This window comes from Rattus norvegicus, chromosome 20 (assembly GCF_036323735.1).
Source record: "Rattus norvegicus strain BN/NHsdMcwi chromosome 20, GRCr8, whole genome shotgun sequence".
Lineage (NCBI taxonomy): Eukaryota > Metazoa > Chordata > Mammalia > Rodentia > Muridae > Rattus > Rattus norvegicus.
Genome location: NC_086038.1, coordinates 9,610,189 through 9,630,387, shown reverse-complemented (window position 1 = coordinate 9,630,387; position 20,199 = coordinate 9,610,189). Strand labels below are relative to the sequence as shown.

The 20,199-nt window shown below is 47.5% G+C and overlaps 1 protein-coding gene, 1 long non-coding RNA gene and 1 other non-coding gene across 4 annotated transcripts; 1 reads left to right on the top strand and 2 right to left on the bottom strand.

Moving 5' to 3' along the window:
• Positions 1-703: 703 nt before the first annotated feature.
• LOC120099066 (small nucleolar RNA SNORA36 family) lies at positions 704-834 on the bottom strand. Its single transcript, XR_005497888.1, has one exon. It is a non-coding gene; the product is annotated as a small nucleolar RNA SNORA36 family (small nucleolar RNA).
• Positions 835-7,446: 6,612 nt separating this feature from the next.
• Positions 7,447-16,602, bottom strand: Ndufv3 (NADH:ubiquinone oxidoreductase subunit V3). Of its 2 annotated transcripts, NM_022607.2 has the most exons (4): positions 16,468-16,602; positions 14,966-15,089; positions 10,281-11,330; positions 7,447-7,673 (listed from the first exon to the last, which is right to left on the bottom strand). In NM_022607.2, the coding sequence occupies exons 1-4, from the start codon at positions 16,513-16,515 to the stop codon at positions 7,519-7,521; spliced, it is 1,377 nt and encodes a 458-aa protein (NP_072129.2). In that variant the 5' UTR covers positions 16,516-16,602; the 3' UTR covers positions 7,447-7,518. The 2 variants fall into 2 exon arrangements, with proteins under 2 accessions (NP_072129.2, NP_001094481.1); NM_001101011.2 differs by lacking the exon at positions 10,281-11,330.
• Positions 16,603-16,689: 87 nt separating this feature from the next.
• On the top strand, positions 16,690-18,979 carry LOC134483879 (uncharacterized). Its single transcript, XR_010061034.1, has 3 exons — positions 16,690-16,878; positions 17,879-17,981; positions 18,644-18,979. It is a non-coding gene; the product is annotated as an uncharacterized LOC134483879 (long non-coding RNA).
• The last annotated feature ends 1,220 nt before the right edge of the window (positions 18,980-20,199 follow it).

Sequence of the window (20,199 nt, the reverse complement as noted above, 5' to 3'; positions counted from 1 at the left end):
GGTGATGTTTGTGGTGTTTGTGTTTTGTGGTGTGTATGTGTATTATATGTACTTGTTAGTATAGATATGTATATATGTGTGTGTTATATGTATCTGTTAGTGTAGCTATGTACACGTGTGTGTAGGTCCAAGGTCAGAATCAGGTGTCTTCCTCAGCTGCTCACCACCTTTATTTTTAAGACTCTTATTTAGTGTGCATGTGCACAGGTGTGCATGTACATGTGTGGATATGCACCTGTGTATGTACATGTGTGGATATGTGTTATGGTTTGCCCTGGAGTTATCTGTATTTTTTTTTTTTTTTTGGTTCTTTTTTTCGGAGCTGGGGACCAAACCCAGGGCCTTGCGCTTCCTAGGTAAGTGCTCTACCACTGAGCTAAATCCCCAGCCCGAGTTATCTGTATTTTGATGCTAATTCCACTGCCCCAAGGACTCAGGAATCAGGTGACTTCACCAGAACCTTCTCCCCATTGAATTTGTAAAATACAAGTGAGGGGCAGCTACAGGATAGAAGGAGGCCTGTCATTGGAGGAGAAGGAAGGATGGGCGGGAGAGAAGTTTGAAGGAGGAGGAGGAGACTGGAATGGAAAGGAGGAGACAGGAGGGAGGAGGAGAAGCCGTGGCAGGACAATGGAGGCTGACATTAAGATTCCGCTCTGTGTATTTACAGGTTGTTATTAATGTTCTTTTTTTTTCCTTTTATTTGTGTAGGCTAGAAGTATATGAATAGAGTAATATTCTCTATTCAGTAATTTCCCTCAGCCAATTTCAATGTCCCAAAGTTTAATTAACAGAACAAGGAAGTTGCCCTGAACTGAACTCAGCACTTTGGAGCGTTATTAATGTTCTTAAGGGATGGATGGTACTGGGCTTTGTATGTTTAAGTGGGCAATTATATCTTACCAATTGGGTCAAAGATTATTGTGTTGTGTGTTCTTTTATGTGATGGTTTGAGTGTAGGAAAGTGTGTGGCGGCAGGAGACACTGGGCTGCCGTGGAGTTGGGATGTGGTGTGGACCTAGCAGGATAATAGACACCTATATTTTTTTTATTTTTTAACATTTTTACAACAACAGATATGCACATACCATGGTACACAAATAGAAGTGAGAAGGTAACTCGTAGGAGTTGGTTCTTTCCTAGGGGGCCCTGGGGCTTGAACTCAAGTCATCAGGCTTAGCCACAAGCGCCTCTCTGCTCACTGAGCCATCTAGCTGGCCTTCACCCATCAGCTTCTGCTAATCTCATTTGCTTTAGTTCTGGGTACTCAGGTGTGGCTGTGACTTGCTTGTTCTGGAAGGTGGGTGGTGCCCTGACCTGCCATCCTACCCTCCTCCTCCCGGTTGTTGGCTTGCCTCATTCTTACTCTCAGCCTTCTGAGCACTCCACACCGTCTGGCTTCCATGATTGTTCAGTGTGAGATCTATCTGTGAGGGGCCTCTCGGGTTGACCTGTCTTTCACTGTAAGTGATGTGTACCCTGCACAGAGGCAGTGAGACGGTAGTAGAGAAGAAGGTGTACAAACCGATGTGTGTCTAGGTGAGGAAAAAAAATAAAGACCAAATATGTAGAACTATGTCACAAGACGCATGCTCCAGACACAGGCCAGGCCATAGATAATCATTCAAAGGATATGTACAATGATATTGAGACCATAGTGTGATGGTTTATATATGCTTGGCCCAGGGTGTGGCACTATTAGAGGGTGTGGCCTTGTTGGAGTAGGTGTGGCCTTGTTGGAGTAGGTGTGGCCTTGTTGGAGTGGGTGTGGCCTTGTTGGAGTGGGTGTGGCCTTGTTGGAGTAGGTGTGTCAGGTGTGGGCTTTAGGACCCTGATTCCTAGCCACCTGGAAGCCAGTCTTCTCCTAGCAGCCTTCAGATGAAGGCGTAGAACTCTCAGCTCCTCCTGCACCAGGCCTGCCTGGATGCTGCCATGCTCCCCCTTGATGATAATGGACTGAACCTCTGAGCCCGTAAGCCAGCCCCAACAAACTGTTGTCCTTATGAGAGTTGCCTTGGTCATGGTGTCTGTTCCTAGCAGTAAAACCCTAAGATAGACATTGACCAGCCAAGTAGCTTGCCCTCAGGGCTCAGACTGCAGACCTCTCATCCCAATGAGCCAGGGCAGAGGTACCCGTCAGACAACACACGGAAGGGACGGGCAGCCCCATGTCAGCATGGGCATGAGGTTGGAAAGACCATGGCCTGGACTGGCTTTCAAGATGGTGATTGAACGATGGCTGTCTTGGGCTCCAACTTTACTACCCCGTGCTTGACAATGGCAGTGTCCTGATCCTTGCTGGCGCTGGCTCAATCCTTCTTCCCTATTCCATTCATCAGGAGACTAGCAGGAGTGTTAAAGGTCTTTTACTATGTAAGTCTACACCCAGAGTGGGAACAGAATCTTCAACCCTCGCAAGCCCTTCCAGACCCTTTGCATCTCTGCCACTCTGCCTCCTACAGTGGGGGAAGAGGGTAGTGAGAATTTCAATCAAATTATAGTTTTGTCTTGTTTTGTTTTCCCTTTGAGAAAACACAGGAGCAGAGATCCCCAGAGGCCAGAGCTCAACCCTAACGGTTTGGACTAGCCTCAAACTGTGACCACAGCTACTGGCAGTCCGATGCTAGTTCAGCTCCTGGGCAAACACTAAGGCCTTGAGGACCCCTTTCCAGGGTTTCTGTTATCAATCTCATGGTGGTCTGTCTTTGTCTCTTCCCTATAGCCTGCCTCTTTTATCTGCCTTCTACCATCCTGCAGGTCCCTTGCAAAGGTAACCAATATATGGCCCCCTAACCCCCATCCACCCCACCTCCCTGCACACCATATGATGTGTTTATAAAAAGATAAGGGGGGTATGTTCTATGGAGGTGTGGTGAGGTGTTGGGGAAGGGGGTGCTTCTGTCGAGGCATCCTTTCTCCCTGAGGGACCAGTCACAGGACAGTATAGTATAGAATAGAGTTTATTCAGGGCACAGGGAGGGGAATCAAGAGGGTAGTAGGGGCAGAGAAAGGCAGAGAGAGAGAGAGAGAGAGAGAGAGAGAGAGAGAGAGAGAGAGTTGTAGAGGAGTAGAGGCCAGCCATGAGCACATTGGGGGGGTCATGGGGAGAGAGGGGGAAGGGAAGGCAAGAGCAAGAGCAGGGGGGAGGGCAAACAGCCCCTTTTATAGTGTCAGGTAACTGTGGGGCGGGGCTTAGACAGAATGCTAACCTATGAACTCCAGGAAGGAGCAGTGCCTTTATCTGGGTGCAAGGCCACAGTACTAACAGGCAATTAGGCATTTAAAATAAGGTTCCTACCAGGTATCTGAGGTGACAATCACTCTCATCAGCTGTTGTGAACCCTTTGCATCATATTGTTTCCAGGTTCTTCTGGCATAAGGTGAGAGGAGAGAGAAGAGGAGCTCTGGGTGAAGGCGTCAGGTACCAAAAGCACTCTACCTGTTCCAGCTTCGTTCTCTGACCAGCCCTTTGCTAAAGAACCATGGTGACACCTTGGTTCCTGGGGACTGGCAAATCACAGCCTCACAGACCAGGTCTTGTTTGCCCCGTTTTGTTATCCAAGTGTGCAAGCCCGACTTTGTTGGGGAGATCTGGGCCTGCTTGTTTGTCTTTGAAGCCAGAGGAGCACAAGCTATTCAAACACAAAGTGGGTGTTTAACTCTCTACAATGGATATAGCCGGGAAGGCCCTCTCTCTCTCTCTCTCTCTCTCTCTCTCTCTCTCTCTCTCTCTCTCTAACTTCTGTGTCTTCTTCTTTCTGTGTTCTTTCTTTCTGTCTTCTGTCTTTTTTCTTTCTTCCTTCCTTCCTTTCTTTCCATCTGTCTTTCTTTCTGTCTGTCTTCTTTTTTCTTTCTTCCTTCCCTCCCTTCCTTCCTTTCTTTCTTTCTCTCTTTCTTTCTTTCCTTCTTTCCTTCTTTCTTTCTTTGTCTTCTGTTTCTTTTTTCTTCCTCCTCCTCCTTCCTCTCTCTTTCTTTCTGTCTTCTTTCTGTCTGTCCAGACTTTCTTCTCTCTCTTTCTTCCTCTCTTTCTTTCTTTCCATCTGTTTTTCTGTCTGTCTTGTTTTCTTTCTTCCTTCTCTTTCTTTCTTTCTTTCCATCTTTCTTTCTGTCTTCTTTTTTCTTTCTTCCTTCCCTTTCTTTCTTTCTTTCTCTCTGTCTGTCTGTCTTCTGTTTCTTTTTTCTCCTCCTCCTTCCTCTCTCTTTCTCTTTCTTTCTCTTTCTTTCTTTCTTTCTTTCCTTCTGTCTGTCTTCTTTCTGTCTGTCCAGACTTTCTTCTCTCTCTCTTCCTTTCTTTCTTTCTTTCTTTCTTTCTTTCTTTCTTTCTTTCTTTCAGACAAGGTTTCTCTGGGTAGCTCTGGCTGTCCTGGAACTCCTTTCATAGCCCAGGCTAGCCTGTAACTCAGAGATCTACCTGCCTCTGCCTCCTCAGTTGCTGGGATTAAATGTGTATACTACCGTCAACAGGCTGGCTCCTGCTATGTTTGGTTTGCTTTTGTTTGTTTGTTTTGAGACAGGCTTTCTCTGTAAAGTCCTGGCCATCCTGGAACTCCCTCTGTAGACCAGGCTAGCCTCCGAACTCAGAGACCCCCCCCTGCCTCTGTCTCTTGAGTGCTGGGACTCAAGGCGTGGGCCACCATTGCCCATCAGGTTTGTGCTGTCTTTAAGGGCTAAGGTGACTTTGTATACAACCTGCTCCAATTCGTGGGGTCTGCACCAAGTACGAGGGAGCAACACCTAGAAAAGATACCAGGGCACCGGTGACAGAAAAATAGGAACCATAATCAAAGCAAAGCAGTAAAACTCATCATCATCTGTGACTTGGGTCAGAATCTGGAAAGCCATCCTAGTGTGGTGACTCAACGTACAAAGGAATTTAAGCCTCTGGAATGCTCTGGTGGCAGTCTTTCAGAGAGCACAGAAAACAACAGCCCCCCCCCCAAAAAAACAAACAAACAACTGACTCTGAGGGTGCCTGCTGTATCACCACCAGATGGAAAACCCAGGGAGCGCCAGCTGTGACTCAGCCTGAGGCTGCTTGTCATTGTCCTTCAGCCCATTCAGGGCAGTGAGGCAGCTGCCAAGAAGGCTGAGATAGCCCAGAGGGACCATTTCCAAGGCAAGAATGGTTCAAGCCTCTTATTTCCTGTTCAGATCGGAATGCACCTACTCTTGGGGCTAGAATGACAGCTCAGAGGGCAGGAGCTGCCAAGCCTGGTGACCTGAGTTCTGTCCCCTGGAGCCACATTATGGAAGGAGAAAATCAATTCCTGTAGGCTTTCCTCTGATCTCCACATGTGTGCTATATGTGCACATGTATGTGTGTGCGTGCACACACATATAGATATAAAGAGAGACAGATGTGATTTATTTATTCCTTTCCACCCAAGGTTTCACAGCCCCCAAGACACACACACACACACACACACACACACACACACACACACACGTGAGTGTGAGCGGACCTGCTTGGGCTTTGAGAAGCTGTTAATCTTCTTTAATTTTTTTAAAAATTTCATGTCCATTGGCGTTTTGCCTGCATGTATGTCTGTGTGAGGGTGTCAGATCCTCTGGAACTGGAGTTACAGACAACTGTGAGCAACCATTTGGTTGCTGGGAATCAAACCCGGGAAGAGCTGCTCTCGGCTGTCAATGTCACCCACACTGTGCTTAGTGCTGAGAACCAAGGTATGCAATGGCAGCCCTCCCTGTCCCGGAATGTCTGAGAGTGATGTGTTTCTCGGCCAACATGGAGTTACAGTAGCTCAGAGTTTGCTGTGGCCACCAGAGGCTCTGCAGTTCTCAAGGGCACACAGCCAATCCTGGAGAACGTGGTAGCATGTGCCCGGATCCCAGATATAGGGAGCAGAGCGGGAGGGTTGAGGCCAGAATGGGCATGGTTACAGTTAAAATCAGTGTAATGCACACATGCCTAATTTTATGTTTAATGTAGTAGTTAAAAATCAGTGTGCCGCCTAACCCCATTTTTCTCTCCACGTTTTTTTTTTTAAAGATTTATTCATTTATTATATATAAGTACACCGTAGCTGTCTTCAGACACACCAGAAGAGGGCATCGGATCACATTACAGATGGTCGTGAACCACCATGTGGTTGCTGGGAATTGAACTCAGGACCTCTGGAAGAGCAGTCAGTGCTCTTAACCACTGAACTATCTCTCCAGCCCTCTCCACATTTTTTTTTTTGTTTTGTTTTTTTTTTTTTTTCCTTCGGAGCTGGGGACCGAACCCAGGGCCTTGCGCTTCCTAGGCAAGCGCTCTACCACTGAGCTAAATCCCCAACCCCCACATGTTTTTTTTTTTTTTCTTTTTTCTTTTTTTCGGAGCTGGGGACCGAACCCAGGGCCTTGCGCTTCCTAGGCAAGCGCTCTACCACTGAGCTAAATCCCCAACCCCCCACATGTTTTTTAAACAAAATCTCCATCATTTGATTTACCAATAAAGTTCAGGAGCCAGACGCCGAGGTGAAAACCCGCTAACTCAGACAGAGAAAGCACCCAGCTGACCTTCCTCCTCTGTCCCAGAAGCCATGCCCCAACCACCCCCCCCCAAAAAAAACCTTTTTCAAACTGAATGTCCCTCCTTTCAACTTCCTGTGAGTTTCTCTATCCATCTTCCAGACTTCCTCTTAGTCTCTATGGTGCCCCTCCCCCCCCCAACTGAGGACCAAACCCAGGGCCTTGCACTTGCTAGGCAAGCGCTCTACCACTGAGCTAAATCACTTCCTAGCAGCCTAACACTCCTATGTTCACTTCCTGTCAGCTGGCTGGTTGCTTGTTCCACCTCTTGACCTTCGGTTGACTTTAATTAATCTGGCTTCCAATATTCAAGCAGAAAGCTCTTGGATTAAAGGTGTGTGTTAAGGCTGAGCCACACCGCAACTGAAAACGGGGTTTCCCAGTAAATCTCAGGGTCCAGTGTGATCAAATATCCTGCAGCACACACGCTACCTTTTGTGTAATGTAGTCGTTTACATCAGTGTAACGCCTTTCCCGGGTTCACTCTGGCTGGGGCTCAGACCTAGCGGCAACTGCTGCTGGACACCATACGATGTTGAGTGGGCCAACTGCACTGTGTTTCTCTCATTTTATGGATCCCTCTGGCTGGCTGTAGACCGGCAATTAGAGAGGGATGTGGTACACAGCGGCTCCCAAGTGTGTTCCCCAACAGACGACGTCCCTCAGGCCTTGTTAGGGATGATGTGGTTTACCATCTCAAGGAGCTACAGATTCTCATCTGGCAGAATCTGTGACCCCCTGGAGGCTGGCACGGAATCTCATGGACGGTGTCAGTAATTCATTCTCGGGTGTGTGTGTGTGTGTGTGTGTGTGTGTGTGTGTGTGTGTGTGTGAGAGGTGTCAGTAATTCATTCTCGGGGGTGGGGGGTGGGTGTGTGTGTGTGAGAGAGGGGAAATGACCACATACTGGGCTTTGTGCCTCTGACTTTTATTCTCACAGGCAAGAATTCAAGGGACCACACGGGGGTCTACCCTGAGTTGAGTTCAGTGCCGGGGCGACTCTCGTCCCGAAGACGGCTGTGGCAGCCTGAACTTGGAGAGGTCCAGGTTCAGGTCTAGGAAGGTGAATGCGTTGTACTCATGATGCTGCAGGTTCTTGTAGGTGGTGGTGTCACTCGACTCGGGAACCAGTGTGGGCTCTGTAGAGGAGAGTGAGAGGACAGCTGTCAGACACGCACATCTGTCTGGGCGCTTAGGAAGCAGAGGTCTCCACGCCACCAGTTTATAACGCGTGAGCACTCTAACTAGAACACAGGAGACCTTGAGAGCCCCGTGTCTTCTGGAGCAATGTGAAAGAGTCACCTGAAAAACTTATGCTGAAGCTTCTGGTCTGTCTTACCAGTTGAGTGTAATTGCAAAGTACTTGGAGGCAGTGCTGTCACCGTAAAAACTCTAACCCTGCCACAGACACCTTCCCTGAGATTGCGGCACAGGCCTGCCACGAGACGGATGACTCTCTGCTTTTTTTTTGGGGGGGGGTAATAAAAGGCAGAGTCTAACATCTCTGAGAGGGGACAGGACAAGCTGCTTTTTTTTTTTTTTTTTTAAAGATTTGTTTATGAGTACACTGTAGCTATCTTCAGACACACCAGAAGAGGGCATCGGATCTCATTACACATGGTTGTGAGCCACCATGTGGTTGCTGGGATTTGAACTCAGGACCTCTGGAAGAGCAGTCAGTGCTCTAACCACTGAGCCAACTCTCCAGCCCAGGTGCTTCATTTCTTATACAGGATTGCAGTAGTACCTTACCCTTCCTTTGTGTATTTTTAAGCCCTGGGCTCACACCATGCATTTGGAAGGATCCAGAATTATGGATACACTCCTAGGTCACGTAAAATTACACAGGAGAGAAATCACAGATTTTGGACCTCTGTCTGTGATGGAAATAACCATGCACAGACATGAGAAACACCCGAGTGTTACAATAATGGTGACAATGAGCTCGGGGACCCGGGAAGAGCTTGTGGCTTTGTCATTTTAATTTTTTGAAGAAAATTGTTATCTTCCAAATCATAGACAAAAACAAACAAACAAAAAAAAACCCTCAAGACCCCCTTAATTTTGTCTTTTATCTTAAATGGGAAAAATTAAATCTATATACCTAAGTTCTCGATAATCTTAAAATTCAAAGCTTGGGAAGAAAGCAAAAGATGCGGGCTCTTTCAAGCCACAAAAGGCAGCAGGAGACAAAGCAAAGCAGGCGGTGGTAGCCAGTGGGCAAGCTCTCGAGGAATCATGTCGGTACTGCACAGCACAAAAACAAACAACATCCCAACAACTTGAATACATATTTCTCTATTCCAAACCCAAAAGCCGTTAATCTTCGTTTAACTTCAAGAAAGGAAGGAAGGAAGAACAAAAGGATGTTATATAGAGCAGGCAGCTGAAGATCTTCAGTGTGTGGTGTACCTTCAAAGTCCCCGGATTACATAGTCAGGCAGGGGAGGTGACAACTGATGGGGGCGGTGTTAGAAACTCAGTAACAGCCCACTGTAAGCAAGGAGCTTTGGGCAAGGACCACTTTGTGAGCGTCAGCTGCCAGCAAAGAAGGCTGGGGGTTGGAGGAGAGGCAAGTTTTTGTTTCCGCAGTACTGGAAACTGAGCCCGGGACTTTGCTCACTAGCTAAACCCCATGTTAAGCTATACCAGCAGCCCTGTGCGTCGTGGTTGTTTCCCGGAGAGACAACCTAGAAATCCCAATTCTGAAAACTGCAACAGGGTCGGAAAGGCAGGTCCCGAGGTCTTAGAAGTCTGGCGTGCGCTGGTACCTGGCGTATTAGTGTAGGAGGAGAAATGGGAAAGGAAGAAAACAGAAATGCTGTAAACATCCTGGAAGAGCGACAGTTAGCACAGGGGGTGATGCAAATTAGGCGAGAAGGGGGCGGGACCGGGAATGGCTCGCAGGTGCAGGAGGCCTCGTTAGCGATGCTGCCACCTTAAGGAGGACTCGGGAACTGCGGACCCTAAAAAATCAAAGAATTCCTGTTTCCCAGGGAGCTGCCCAGAGCGGTGTCACCCAGGGGCAAGACCACTCAGTATGATGGGAGTACTGTCCCCCTTGAAAAGCCCCTCATTAGAAACTCACTGTAGACGATTATACAGCCAACTGTGCTGGGAAAAGCCCTCAGATGCTGACCGTGGTTGCCTGCCTGTTTTTTGTTTTGTTTTGTTTTTTTTTTTTTTTTTTTTTTTTTGGAGCTGAGGATCAAACCCAGGGCCTTGCGCTTGCTAGGCAAGCGCTCTACCACTGAGCTAAATCCCCAACCCCTGGTTGCCTGCCTGTTAACACTCGCTTCGGTTCACTAAGGCACCCGTATAGTTCAGGTTAACTGAGGGCTATCACTGCCGAGTGTGACTGCTGCTCCTGACCTACGAGAGCGCCACAGGATTTCTGCTGTGAGCAAGTTCATGAATTACGTGTGTGGATACCCTCCAAGGTTATGTGTGGTGATGCTAGACTATCATAGTTTCCATAAGTTAAGCCGTCAAAGAAATAGTTAAATGAGGCCAAGCGCTGCACGAGAGATCCCAGCACCTGGGAGTCGGAGGCAGGGGGATCAAGATCGCAACGCCAGTGTTAGCTGCTAGCTGCCTGGCGAGTTTGAAATCAGCCTGCGCTAGGAGAGACTCTGTGTCCAAAAAAAAAAAAAAAAAAAAAAAGAAAGATACTCCTTTCTAAACACACAGAAACTCAAGAGGGTTCTTTAGGGACAAGGAGGAGTCTGAACCAAGGCAAGGTGTACCCTGTGTGTCGCCTGGGGCTTCCTGGGGTGGGCCTGCATCAGTGGGCGGGGCTTCGCCGGCTGGCGCCTGGAACGTCCCCTCCAGTTGTGGTCCAGCTCTCTCTCCAAAGGTATTTTTCTCCTCAACAGGAACTGTCTTCGAATATCTCCCTAGTGTCTGATCTCCTGAGGTCTCCTCCTCCGCCTGGAAGCTCCCTTCTGGCACCTGCTTCTCCAGGCTTTCTTTTCTGACCAGGGGAGAAGCGGTCTTCCATTCGAGCTCTGGCCCTTTGGCTTCCTGTCTAGCTCCCGACTCGGGGGCAGCGGCTGGCCGGAGTTCTGCGCTGGCCTCTTGTGTTCCGGTTGTGGGCTGTGTGGAAACTCTGGCTTTCCTGTGGCCGGGTAAAATTCCTTCAGCTTCAAACAGCTCTGTGCTTTCCTTTCCTGTCTTGTCTGGTCTCCGTTTTCCCTGGTGCTGTTTTTCCTTCATTTTTTGCTCCAAAACCTCACTGGACTGTGGCTTGGATGTCATGAGCTTGGACCTGGTTTCTTTACTATCTTCTACAGGCTTGGTGAAAGTCCCTTTCTTCTTAGGCTGCAGGGGCTTCTCTGGGTAGGTGACATCTGTGTGTGGCTTCTGCACCTTGGCCTTCTCTTTTGCAAAAACTGTGATCTTAGGGGCTCCGTTCTTCGAGGGACGAGAAGCCTCAGGTTTGGAAAACCCTGCCTTGCTTTTGCTTGCCACTCGGGGACCAATGTCGGAGCCATGTTCCTCCCCATCAGAGTCTGAATCTGAGGAGCTGGATGAGGAAGATGAAGATGAATCTTTCGTCACTTTCTGGACATGCCGCCGAGCCTCCGAGTCAGAAGCCCAGGCATGCGGTGGAGGCGTAACTTTCTGAGGAAACGCTACCAAAGTCTTTCTTGACAAGTCTGTGAGCGGCAGGCCTGCGACAGCCCCACCTGTGTTCTCCACTGATGGGTAAGAACTGGGTGGAGGGGAGCTTTTGGACAGTGCCGCTGCTGTGTGAGTGTCTAGGAGCTTGGCCCTCTCCTCTGCTCCCACCACATCTGGGAAACGGCACAAAGAGGAACATTCGTTATTCAAGGAACAACTCAAAGCCATAGACATTGCATCGTGTGCCAGCATGTCATGTCATAATGCTGTCCAGGTAACTGACACGACCCCTCTCCATGTGCCAGGGTGGACTAGCCTCTGAGAGGAACCTTCAGGGAAGGGGCATTTCTCACCAACAAGAGCCACCATCTGACTCCGTTTCTCCCACACGGTGCTTCCCAGACGATAAGCGTTCCTTTTTTTTTTTTTTTTAAATATGTGGTATGTTAGCAAGATTTATTTATTTTTTTATGTATATGAATACACTGTAGCTGTCCTCAGACGCACCAGAAGAGGGCATCAGATCCCATTACAGATGGTTGTGAGCCACCATGTGGTTGCTGGGATTTGAACTCAGGACCTCTGGAAGAGCAGTCAGTGCTCTTAACCGCTGAGCCATCTCTCCAGCCCCACAATAAGCGTTCTTAAACGACCTCGCTCAGATTTACAACAGGTAAACCCTAGCGAAGATATTTTCTGTTGACTACACTACACAGGTTTTACAAACTCAGGGTTTCTTGAGGTGCTAACCCCACTCTGAGTATCTGGGTGCTTCTTGAATATATTAACAGGTTCACAGTTTGACCTTCCTGAGCAAAACACCACCAGAGGTCTAGACAAGAGTCTGCTTGGCACATCCCTGTGAGAAGAGTCAGTAGGAGGGAGAGAGTGGTAACAGCTTTTCAAGTAAAGTTGTCCTAAAAAGGAAGAAACGTCCAAAAAAAAAAAAAATCACACAGGTCACATGGGGACTTCTTCAGCCAAGAAAACAAGTTTTGCAAAACCCGAAAGTCTAAAATAATTTAATACCACACATATCACTGCAAACAGATGTTAAACTGCAGAAACAACAACAAAAAAAGCCCAACAGAGTAAGTTCTAACAGAAAAAAAATCTAACACTTCATGGTCATTTACGAAAGGGCAAAATTTAAAAAAAAAAAAAAAAAAAAGAGTTTCTCCAGCTAGAGAGATGGCTCAGTGGTTAAGAGAACTGACTGCTCTTCCAGAGGTCCTGAGTTCAATTCCCAGCAACCACATGGTGGCTCACAGTCATCTGTAATGAGATCTGATGCCCTCTTCTGGTGTGTCTGAGGACAGCGACAGTGTACTTTTAATAACAAACAAATCAAGACCAACCTGAACTACATGGAAAGATCTGAAGGAAAAAAAAACCCAAAATCAGGTTGGGTATTTAGCTCAGTGGTAGAGCGCTTGCCTAGCAAGCACAAGGCCCTGGGTTCAGTCCCCAGCTCCAGAAAAAAAAAAAAAAAAAAAAAAAAACCAAAAACCAAAACCAAACTGACAGAAAGGAATGTGAAAATTGCTTAGCCAGTAACTTACAGATCTATACAATGTGTCCTGGTGACTGGATTCAACAAACAGCAAAGAAAACTCAGGTATATCTCCAAGAAGGGCCTGAGGGAGCATCCTGGGACTGACGTGTAGTGACAGCTTTCCTTAGGAAGGAAGTTTGTGCCAAGAGATGGGAGCCTCCAGTGTAGGGAAGAAAACATTGCCCCCGAGGGTGGGCCCTGACCCACTCCTAGTGGCTGGGGACTAAGAGATGCAGGGAGCCCCAGGAACTCCCAAAGTTACACTGGTTCTGATGGTTTCTAATCCACGGCATGTCGAGGGAAAACACAGGCCCGCCTGTGGTTGTTTGTAAGCACGAGTTCTTTTTCTCTGCACAGGAATTATTTTAAATTAGAATATCCAAGTGTCATATGCACAGAAGAGAATTTATTTCCGAAGACCATATTCCACCCTGAAGTACACAGCCAGTCACAAAGTGGATGAGCGTGCCCGTGAGTGTACATGCACACATCACAGCTTCTTCAACCCGGAGCACCCAGGGAGGTGGCAAAGCTGCAGGCTCAGATGGCTGCAGAGGGCCAGGAGTCCCCTGGGAATCTAAGGCCAACTCCCTTCCCAAACCTTCCCAGGATGACATCCCTTCTATCCACACAGACACCTGTTCTTACATAGAAAACTCTTGGGTCCTAAAATCCATGTGACCTAAAATCATGTATCTAGAAGATAGGATTATGACATAACTTGAAAATCCACCAGAGGAGAGGACACGGTTAGTATTGAAATCCAAGTCACTCACCAGTAAGCAGTCACAAGCAATCCAGGCTGTGCAAAGCCCTGGGTTCAATCCACAGCATGCAAAAATAAACTAAAGCCCAGGCCAATACAGCACACAACGTAACTGACTTCTTGTTGCAGACCTTTTTTTTAAACGATTTATTTATCTATTTATTTAATGTACATATGAATACACTGTTGCTATCTTCAGACACACCAGAATAGGGCATCAGATCCCATTACAGATGGCTGTGAGCCACCATGGGGTTGCTGGGAATTGAACTCAGGACCTCTGGAAGAGCAGTCAGTGCTCTAACCACTGAGCCATCTGTCCAGCCCCCGAAAGGCATTTCTTAAGTGTACTGGGATTATATGTCTTGTTGTTGTCGTTTTAAAGAGTCCTCATGCTTAAGATTTCAGTTTCTCGATGCATCCAAAAGGAAAAGAGGACTGTATTAAAAAAAAATCAGGCGGGTTTAGGCAGAACTGAATCACATCCCTCTGGAATTCAGGCTAGGACACCTTTACTGTGGGGCTGACAAGAGGTATGTGTGCAGAGCAGGAAAGGCTGTGTGGGTAGGCACTGTCTAACAGTGCGAGCATTTAACACTGTCAATGGTCGATACCCAGACGGGGAGAAAACGAAGGAATCGCTGTAGCTTCACACACTCAAGCAGAGGAAATGCTAGTTTAGTGAAACTCAAACTGAGCTCAATTACCACTCCCCAAGAGGCAGCTCTTCACACATGTTCAAGGGTAGATCAGGGCTCCATGAATTAAGAAACTAAATTCAGGGGGCTGGGGATTTAGCTCAGTGGTAGAGCGCTTGCCTAGGAAGCGCAAGGCCCTGGGTTCGGTCCCCAGCTCCGGAAAAAAACAAAAAACCAAAAACTAAATTCAATGGACCCAATACACGAACCCTAAAAAACGTACAAGGCATAGGAAATAAAATTATCCCCGGGGGAGAAGCATTTAAAATATACAGCGTTTTCAGCTTGCCTACGCTGGCACTCAGAGAGGGTAAAATGTGACAGAAGTCAAAATGACTTTGAAGAGAGCTGAACACCAACTGGGCCCCAGCTGAGTAGAGCACAGCAGAAATTCAGGCTCCTAATTCCTTCCCCGAGGTCATGATGCCCCCCCCCCCCCCCCCAGGAAAGCCTCACCAGACTCTTGGGAAGTCAGGGAAAACTAGAAACCAGGGAAGGGAAAGTAGGGGGAGGGGGGGGGTCTCACTATTTCATGCTATTTCATGTGTTCCTGAGGGCTTGGAAATGCCAGAGCCCTTCTGCTCTCCCTGTTGGGTTGGCCATTTAAAAAGCACTACTCCCACATCTAGAGCTAACAGAGAGTCAAACCAAAGCCTTTGCCACCACCGATGAGGTCCAATCTCCCATCTAATTATGAATTGGAGTCTTAGGTTATGTCGCTGGTCCAACTCATTTCAGGCTATTGACTTTGCATTTTTTTGCCCTTGAGACCATCTTTAAAAATCTCACCTTTGAACACACTTTCCGTCTTGCTAGTTGGTCCTGCCGCCTTTTTATTATTCTCGGACTCTGTAGACAGGGGCACTGTAGAAGCCAGTTCTCCTCGGAACACCTTTGCCTCGAGAAGGGCAGCCTGGGGAGTCAACAAGGAAAGACACTCACCTTGATAACAGCCATTACAATGTTACATATTAATATTCATGCAGCACAATTACAATGTTCATCACATATGGGAATTATGAACATTCTGATAAGGACCCAAAAAGCTGCAAGAAAAATATACCCCAAGTTCCAGGAAAATCACTGTTAGCATCTGGGTAAATGAAAACATCCTTATTTCCCTAATCTCTGCAGAAATTTCCCAAGATAGGGATTGGGGATTTAGCTCAGTGGTAGAGTGCTTGCCTAGGAAGCGCAAGGCCCTGGGTTCGGTCCCCAGCTCCGAAAAAAAAGAACCAAAAAAAAAAAAAAAAAAAAAAGAAATTTCCCAAGATAGACACTTGGAAAGTTTTTATTAAAAATAAAGACATTTCCAGCTTCGTTATACAAAACTTCAGGATATCTTGGAGAAGGAGCCTGGTCCTGTGTTCTGCAGAAACCTGTGGTTCAGGCAGTAGGAAGTAGGTAGGAGACATGATTTCTGAGAAAAGCTCTTGCTGTCACATGTCTTGCAAAGCCTCATTAGACAAGACCTGTGTTAGCATGGGGGGAGGAGGAACGGGGGAGGGAAGTGCTGGCCTCTGGACTTCAGCCATCACCTAGATGGCCAGCGGTAACCCTCATGCCAGTATCCTGGATGAAGGCCCAGTTGGTTCTCAGCCCAATTCAGACTACTGGATCCTAGACAGGACAGCAAGTTTATTCTGATTATCTGGTTCCTCTACGAAATACTATGTTTCTTTTTGCAAAATTATCTCTCGACACTTAGTAAAGTTGCAGAAACACTATCTACTAGTAGATACGATGTAGATAATTGCTTCAGAAGTGTTACAATGTAAGAAGAATCTTACTGTAATTCCGCCGGCAACCGCTAAGGTATGGTGCTAGATCTTCATGTCCAGGCCCCAAAAAGAACCGGAAAAGTTCTATTTATATTGATGATTCTCCGCGTATGTGTACCAATAATTTGGAAAAAAATCGCTGGAAGTTATACCTGAAGGAGTAACTAGTGTTCATCTGACGATGGCGGCCCTCTGTCATCTGTATTTTATTTTGCTTTGAGCATTTCCTACTTTGGGGCCGGTTCAATGACAGCTCTTGACAAGCAAGCGCAGGGCCCTAGGTTTCATCCACCGAACCCAACCCAAACAAACCCCAACACTGATTTTGCAGAGAAAGTCGGGTTTTGCTTTTTAAACAGCCAAGGAGCCTTGGCTTCGCTCCTGCAGAGAAACCACTTCTCTTGGGGTCAGGTGAGCACAGGCCCTGGGACCTCTTTACCGCACCGAGCCCACGCGTGCAGCTAAGGGCCAGACTAAGGACCGGGTAGGTCTCTCCCGTTCGCTTTTTACCTTCAGCGCCCGGATTCGTCCTCCCCGCAGCAGGAGAGAGACCGCCATGGTACAGACGCCCAGCGCCGAGGTCGCACCTAGGTACGTAACCTGAGCGTGCACCCGCACAACCCGAGGCTCGGCCCCGCGTCACGTTCGCCAATCGTACACCAGGGTGGGGCCAAGCGCTTGCGCGCGCATTCTGGGCGGGCTCCCAGAGGCCACGCCTCTGACTGAGTCCACTAATCCCGGGTGAGAGTGCTTGGTGCCCGCCCCTTGGGCAGGTCTGGGTGGAAGTCCTGCCCCTGCGATCTGGGCCTGTCCACCTTGCCCTGATCTCACCCTTAACTCTAGTCTGCAACCTACTAAAGTTGTGCAACTAGGATCGTGTCCTTTGCGTTTCTGGTTCGTCTTGAGAGTCTTCTGTGTTTGGTGAGATTTTTGTGAGTTTGTTGTTTCTTGGAGATACAACTAGGTGGTAGGGCGTTTGCCTAATAGGGGCGTGGCCTTGCACAAACAAACCGGAAGCTGGGAGTGGTGGTGCCCACCTACCTTACCAGCACTAGGCAACTGTAAGGATTAATCAGTAGATAAATTCATTAATGAGGGCGCGTGCGCGCGCACACACACACACATACCCTCACCAGTTGTAGACCAAGTCTTCAACACACAAGGCTTTTCAGAGAACCATATACAAGGCATGGAGTATGGAGTTATTGGTTATCAATTCCTAATTCCACTGATTGATTGGTGCCCCCTCCCACGTTGCCCAGTGCACAGTATTTTACACAGATGGATATATCAACACCTCCAATTTCCACCAAGGAAACTTCAATGTCAATAAAAGGGTTCAGGACACTGAAATAAATTACTGGGGAGAAAAAATTTATTAGCACTATTAATGTTGTGTAAAGGCAAGCAGGGGGACAACAGCATAACAAGAGCTCCGAGGAGTGTCCAAGCCCCAGAGACAGAGCACATGGCCAGGTCTTTGAAAACTGGAGTCAGCCCATGTGGAAGCATCTAGCTTTGCGGATGGGAGTTTTTTGTTGTTGTTGTTTTTGGTTTTTTGTTTTTTGTTTTTTGTTTTTTTTTGGTTCTTTTTTTTCGTAGCTGGGGACCGAACCCAGGGCCTTGCGCTTCCTAGGCAAGCGTTCTACCACTGAGCTAAATCCCCAACCCCGGGAGTTTTTGTGACATGAGATTGCTACCTGTATTGTGGGCTGAGAAGAAGCTAGATTCTAACAGGGCAGCCTTACAAAATCCCGTGAGGTTGACTGGAAATGGGCCTCTGAACAACATCTGGAACCTCATTCGGGTGGCCAGATAAACTGCCAGCATCAAGAGCCACTTGATCTCGCGGAGCTCAGGAAGGCAGAAAGAGCAGATGCAGGTCTAGACAACAGTGTGGACACACCCACTGTCTCTAAAGGAAGAAGACACACACAGCATGCTGACAGAATTGTCTTTTTTCACCTAATCTTGTCTCCGAGGGACTCTCCCGTTCAACTTCCTTTTGTGTGCTTGCTTTACGGGTGAGTAAATAATACGGAAGGGAACAGGTACTACCTGTCCTTTGCGGGACCAGAGTTGGAACTTTAAGATCATGGGACTCAAAACCTCCACTTCTCACAGCTGACCAGTTTAGATGTTGGTGGAACTGGGAGACACAAGAACAAACGAAAGAGCGCTTACCTAGGAAGTGCAAGGCCCTGGGTTCGGTCCCCAGCTCCGAAAAAAAAGAACAAAAAAAAAAAAAAAAAAGAACAAATGAAAGGGAAAGACTCCTCAGTGGGAGAGCTTGGATGCATTTGCCCCTCTGAGGGCTCATGAGCTGGAAGCTCTTGGTCTCCAGGTTGGTGATGAGGGACTAGAAGCAGTACGAGGTGGGGCCCGTGGGAAGTAATTAATCATTATGAGTACAGCTCTTGGAAGGGATTAATGTTGCTTGTGTGGGAACCCGGTAATTCTCATAAGGAGGGTGTGATGTTTTGGGGTGGTTGGCTTGGTTGATTTGAAGGTGTTTTGTTTTGTTTTGTTTTGAACCAGTTTCCCGATGTAGCCTAGATTGCCCTTGAACTTACTCTCCTTACGACTCTGCCCTTCCTCCTTCCTTTCTTCCTTCCTTCCTCTCTCTCTCCTTCTCTCTCTTTCTCTCTCTCTCTTTCTTTCTTTGTTTTTTGATTTTTCAAGACAGAGTTTCTCCAGCTGGAGAGATGGCTCAGAGGTTAAGAGCACTGACTGCTCTTCCAGAGGTCCTGAGTTCGATTCCCAGCAACCACATGGTGACTCACAACCCTCTGTAATGGGATCTGATGCCCTCTTCTGGTGTGCCTGAAGACAGCTATAGTGCACCCATATACATGAAATAAATAAATCAAAAAGAAAAAAAAAAAAGAAAAAGACAGGGCTGGAGAGATGGCTCTGTGGTTAAGAGCACTGACTGTTTTTCCAGAGGTCCTGAGTTCAAATCCCAGCAACCACCTGTCAACCATCTGTAATGAGATCTGATATCCTCTTCTGTCTGAAGATAGCTGCATATATATATATATATATATATATATATATATATATATATATATATATATATAATATCTCCCTGGATGTCCTGGAAATCTCTGTAGACCAACCATGGCCTCAAACTCAACAGAGATCCACCTGCACCTGCCTCAGCCTCTGGAGTGCTGGGAATAAAGGTGTATGCCACCACCGCTCAGCCCACTATTTTCCTTCCATGCCGCTCAACCACAGCTCTTTTGTTCAGCAACAGCAAATGGACTAATACACAGAGTATGGCCATAAGCCATGCTGTTAGAGGAAGGGATATGTAGGTGAGAGGGAACCCAGAGGGGAAAGAGATAGAGTGTGGAGGGGACATGATTGCAATGTGGTTATTTCCTCTGGGATGGACATGGCCGTTGCTACTTGGAGTCAAAGCAGATGTGAGCTCCCACAGGAGATCTTCATAAGATTTGGACCGTTAGCGTTTCCTCCTAGAGGGAGCATGAGGCTCATGGGGCCTTCCTCAATTATATAAGAAGTAGACAGTTTATTAGCAGTGGAAGTCATGAGTCTGGCAGCCGTTTGTGAATCCGCCATGATAGGGTGGGAATCCTTGGTGGTATGGCCGCCTGTGAGGTGTGCTGAGTGAGGGCTTCCCCGTAGACACCTCCAAGTTAGTCCTGCTCCTGTAAACAACCAAAAATAAATTCATCGGTCCGCCACACAAAACTTGGGATGTGTGAAGGAGACTCGCATGGGAAGGTGCTGTGTAGGCAGAAACTGACTGACTGGTTCAACTGCAGTGATATGGGGTGGTGGGAATGTTGTCGCTCCAGAGCCTGATTACAGTTTTCCTGGGGCTAGCTTTAGTTCCCTCAATAGCCGTTCCTTGTACCCCTGTGAGCGGGACCTAACATACTGACAAATTGATAAAAACCTTGGACTGTGGGGTTGGGGATTTAGCTCAGTGGTAGAGCGCTTGCCTAGGAAGCACAAGGCCCTGGGTTCGGTCCCCAGCTCTGAAAAAAAGAACCAAAAAAACAAACAAACAAACAAAAAAAAAAACCTTGGACTGTGTTAGCTTAACCAGACCTCCTTTCGCCCCAGTCAAAGGGCTAAGAGTCATCAGACAGCCTCTCAGCTGTAGAGCTGAGACTTCTCCTCAGCGCTGGGCACCTCAGGTTGTCCATCCTCTTTGTTCTTTACTATTAAAACGTCGTGAAACCGCCTCCACATTGGAACATGGAACTT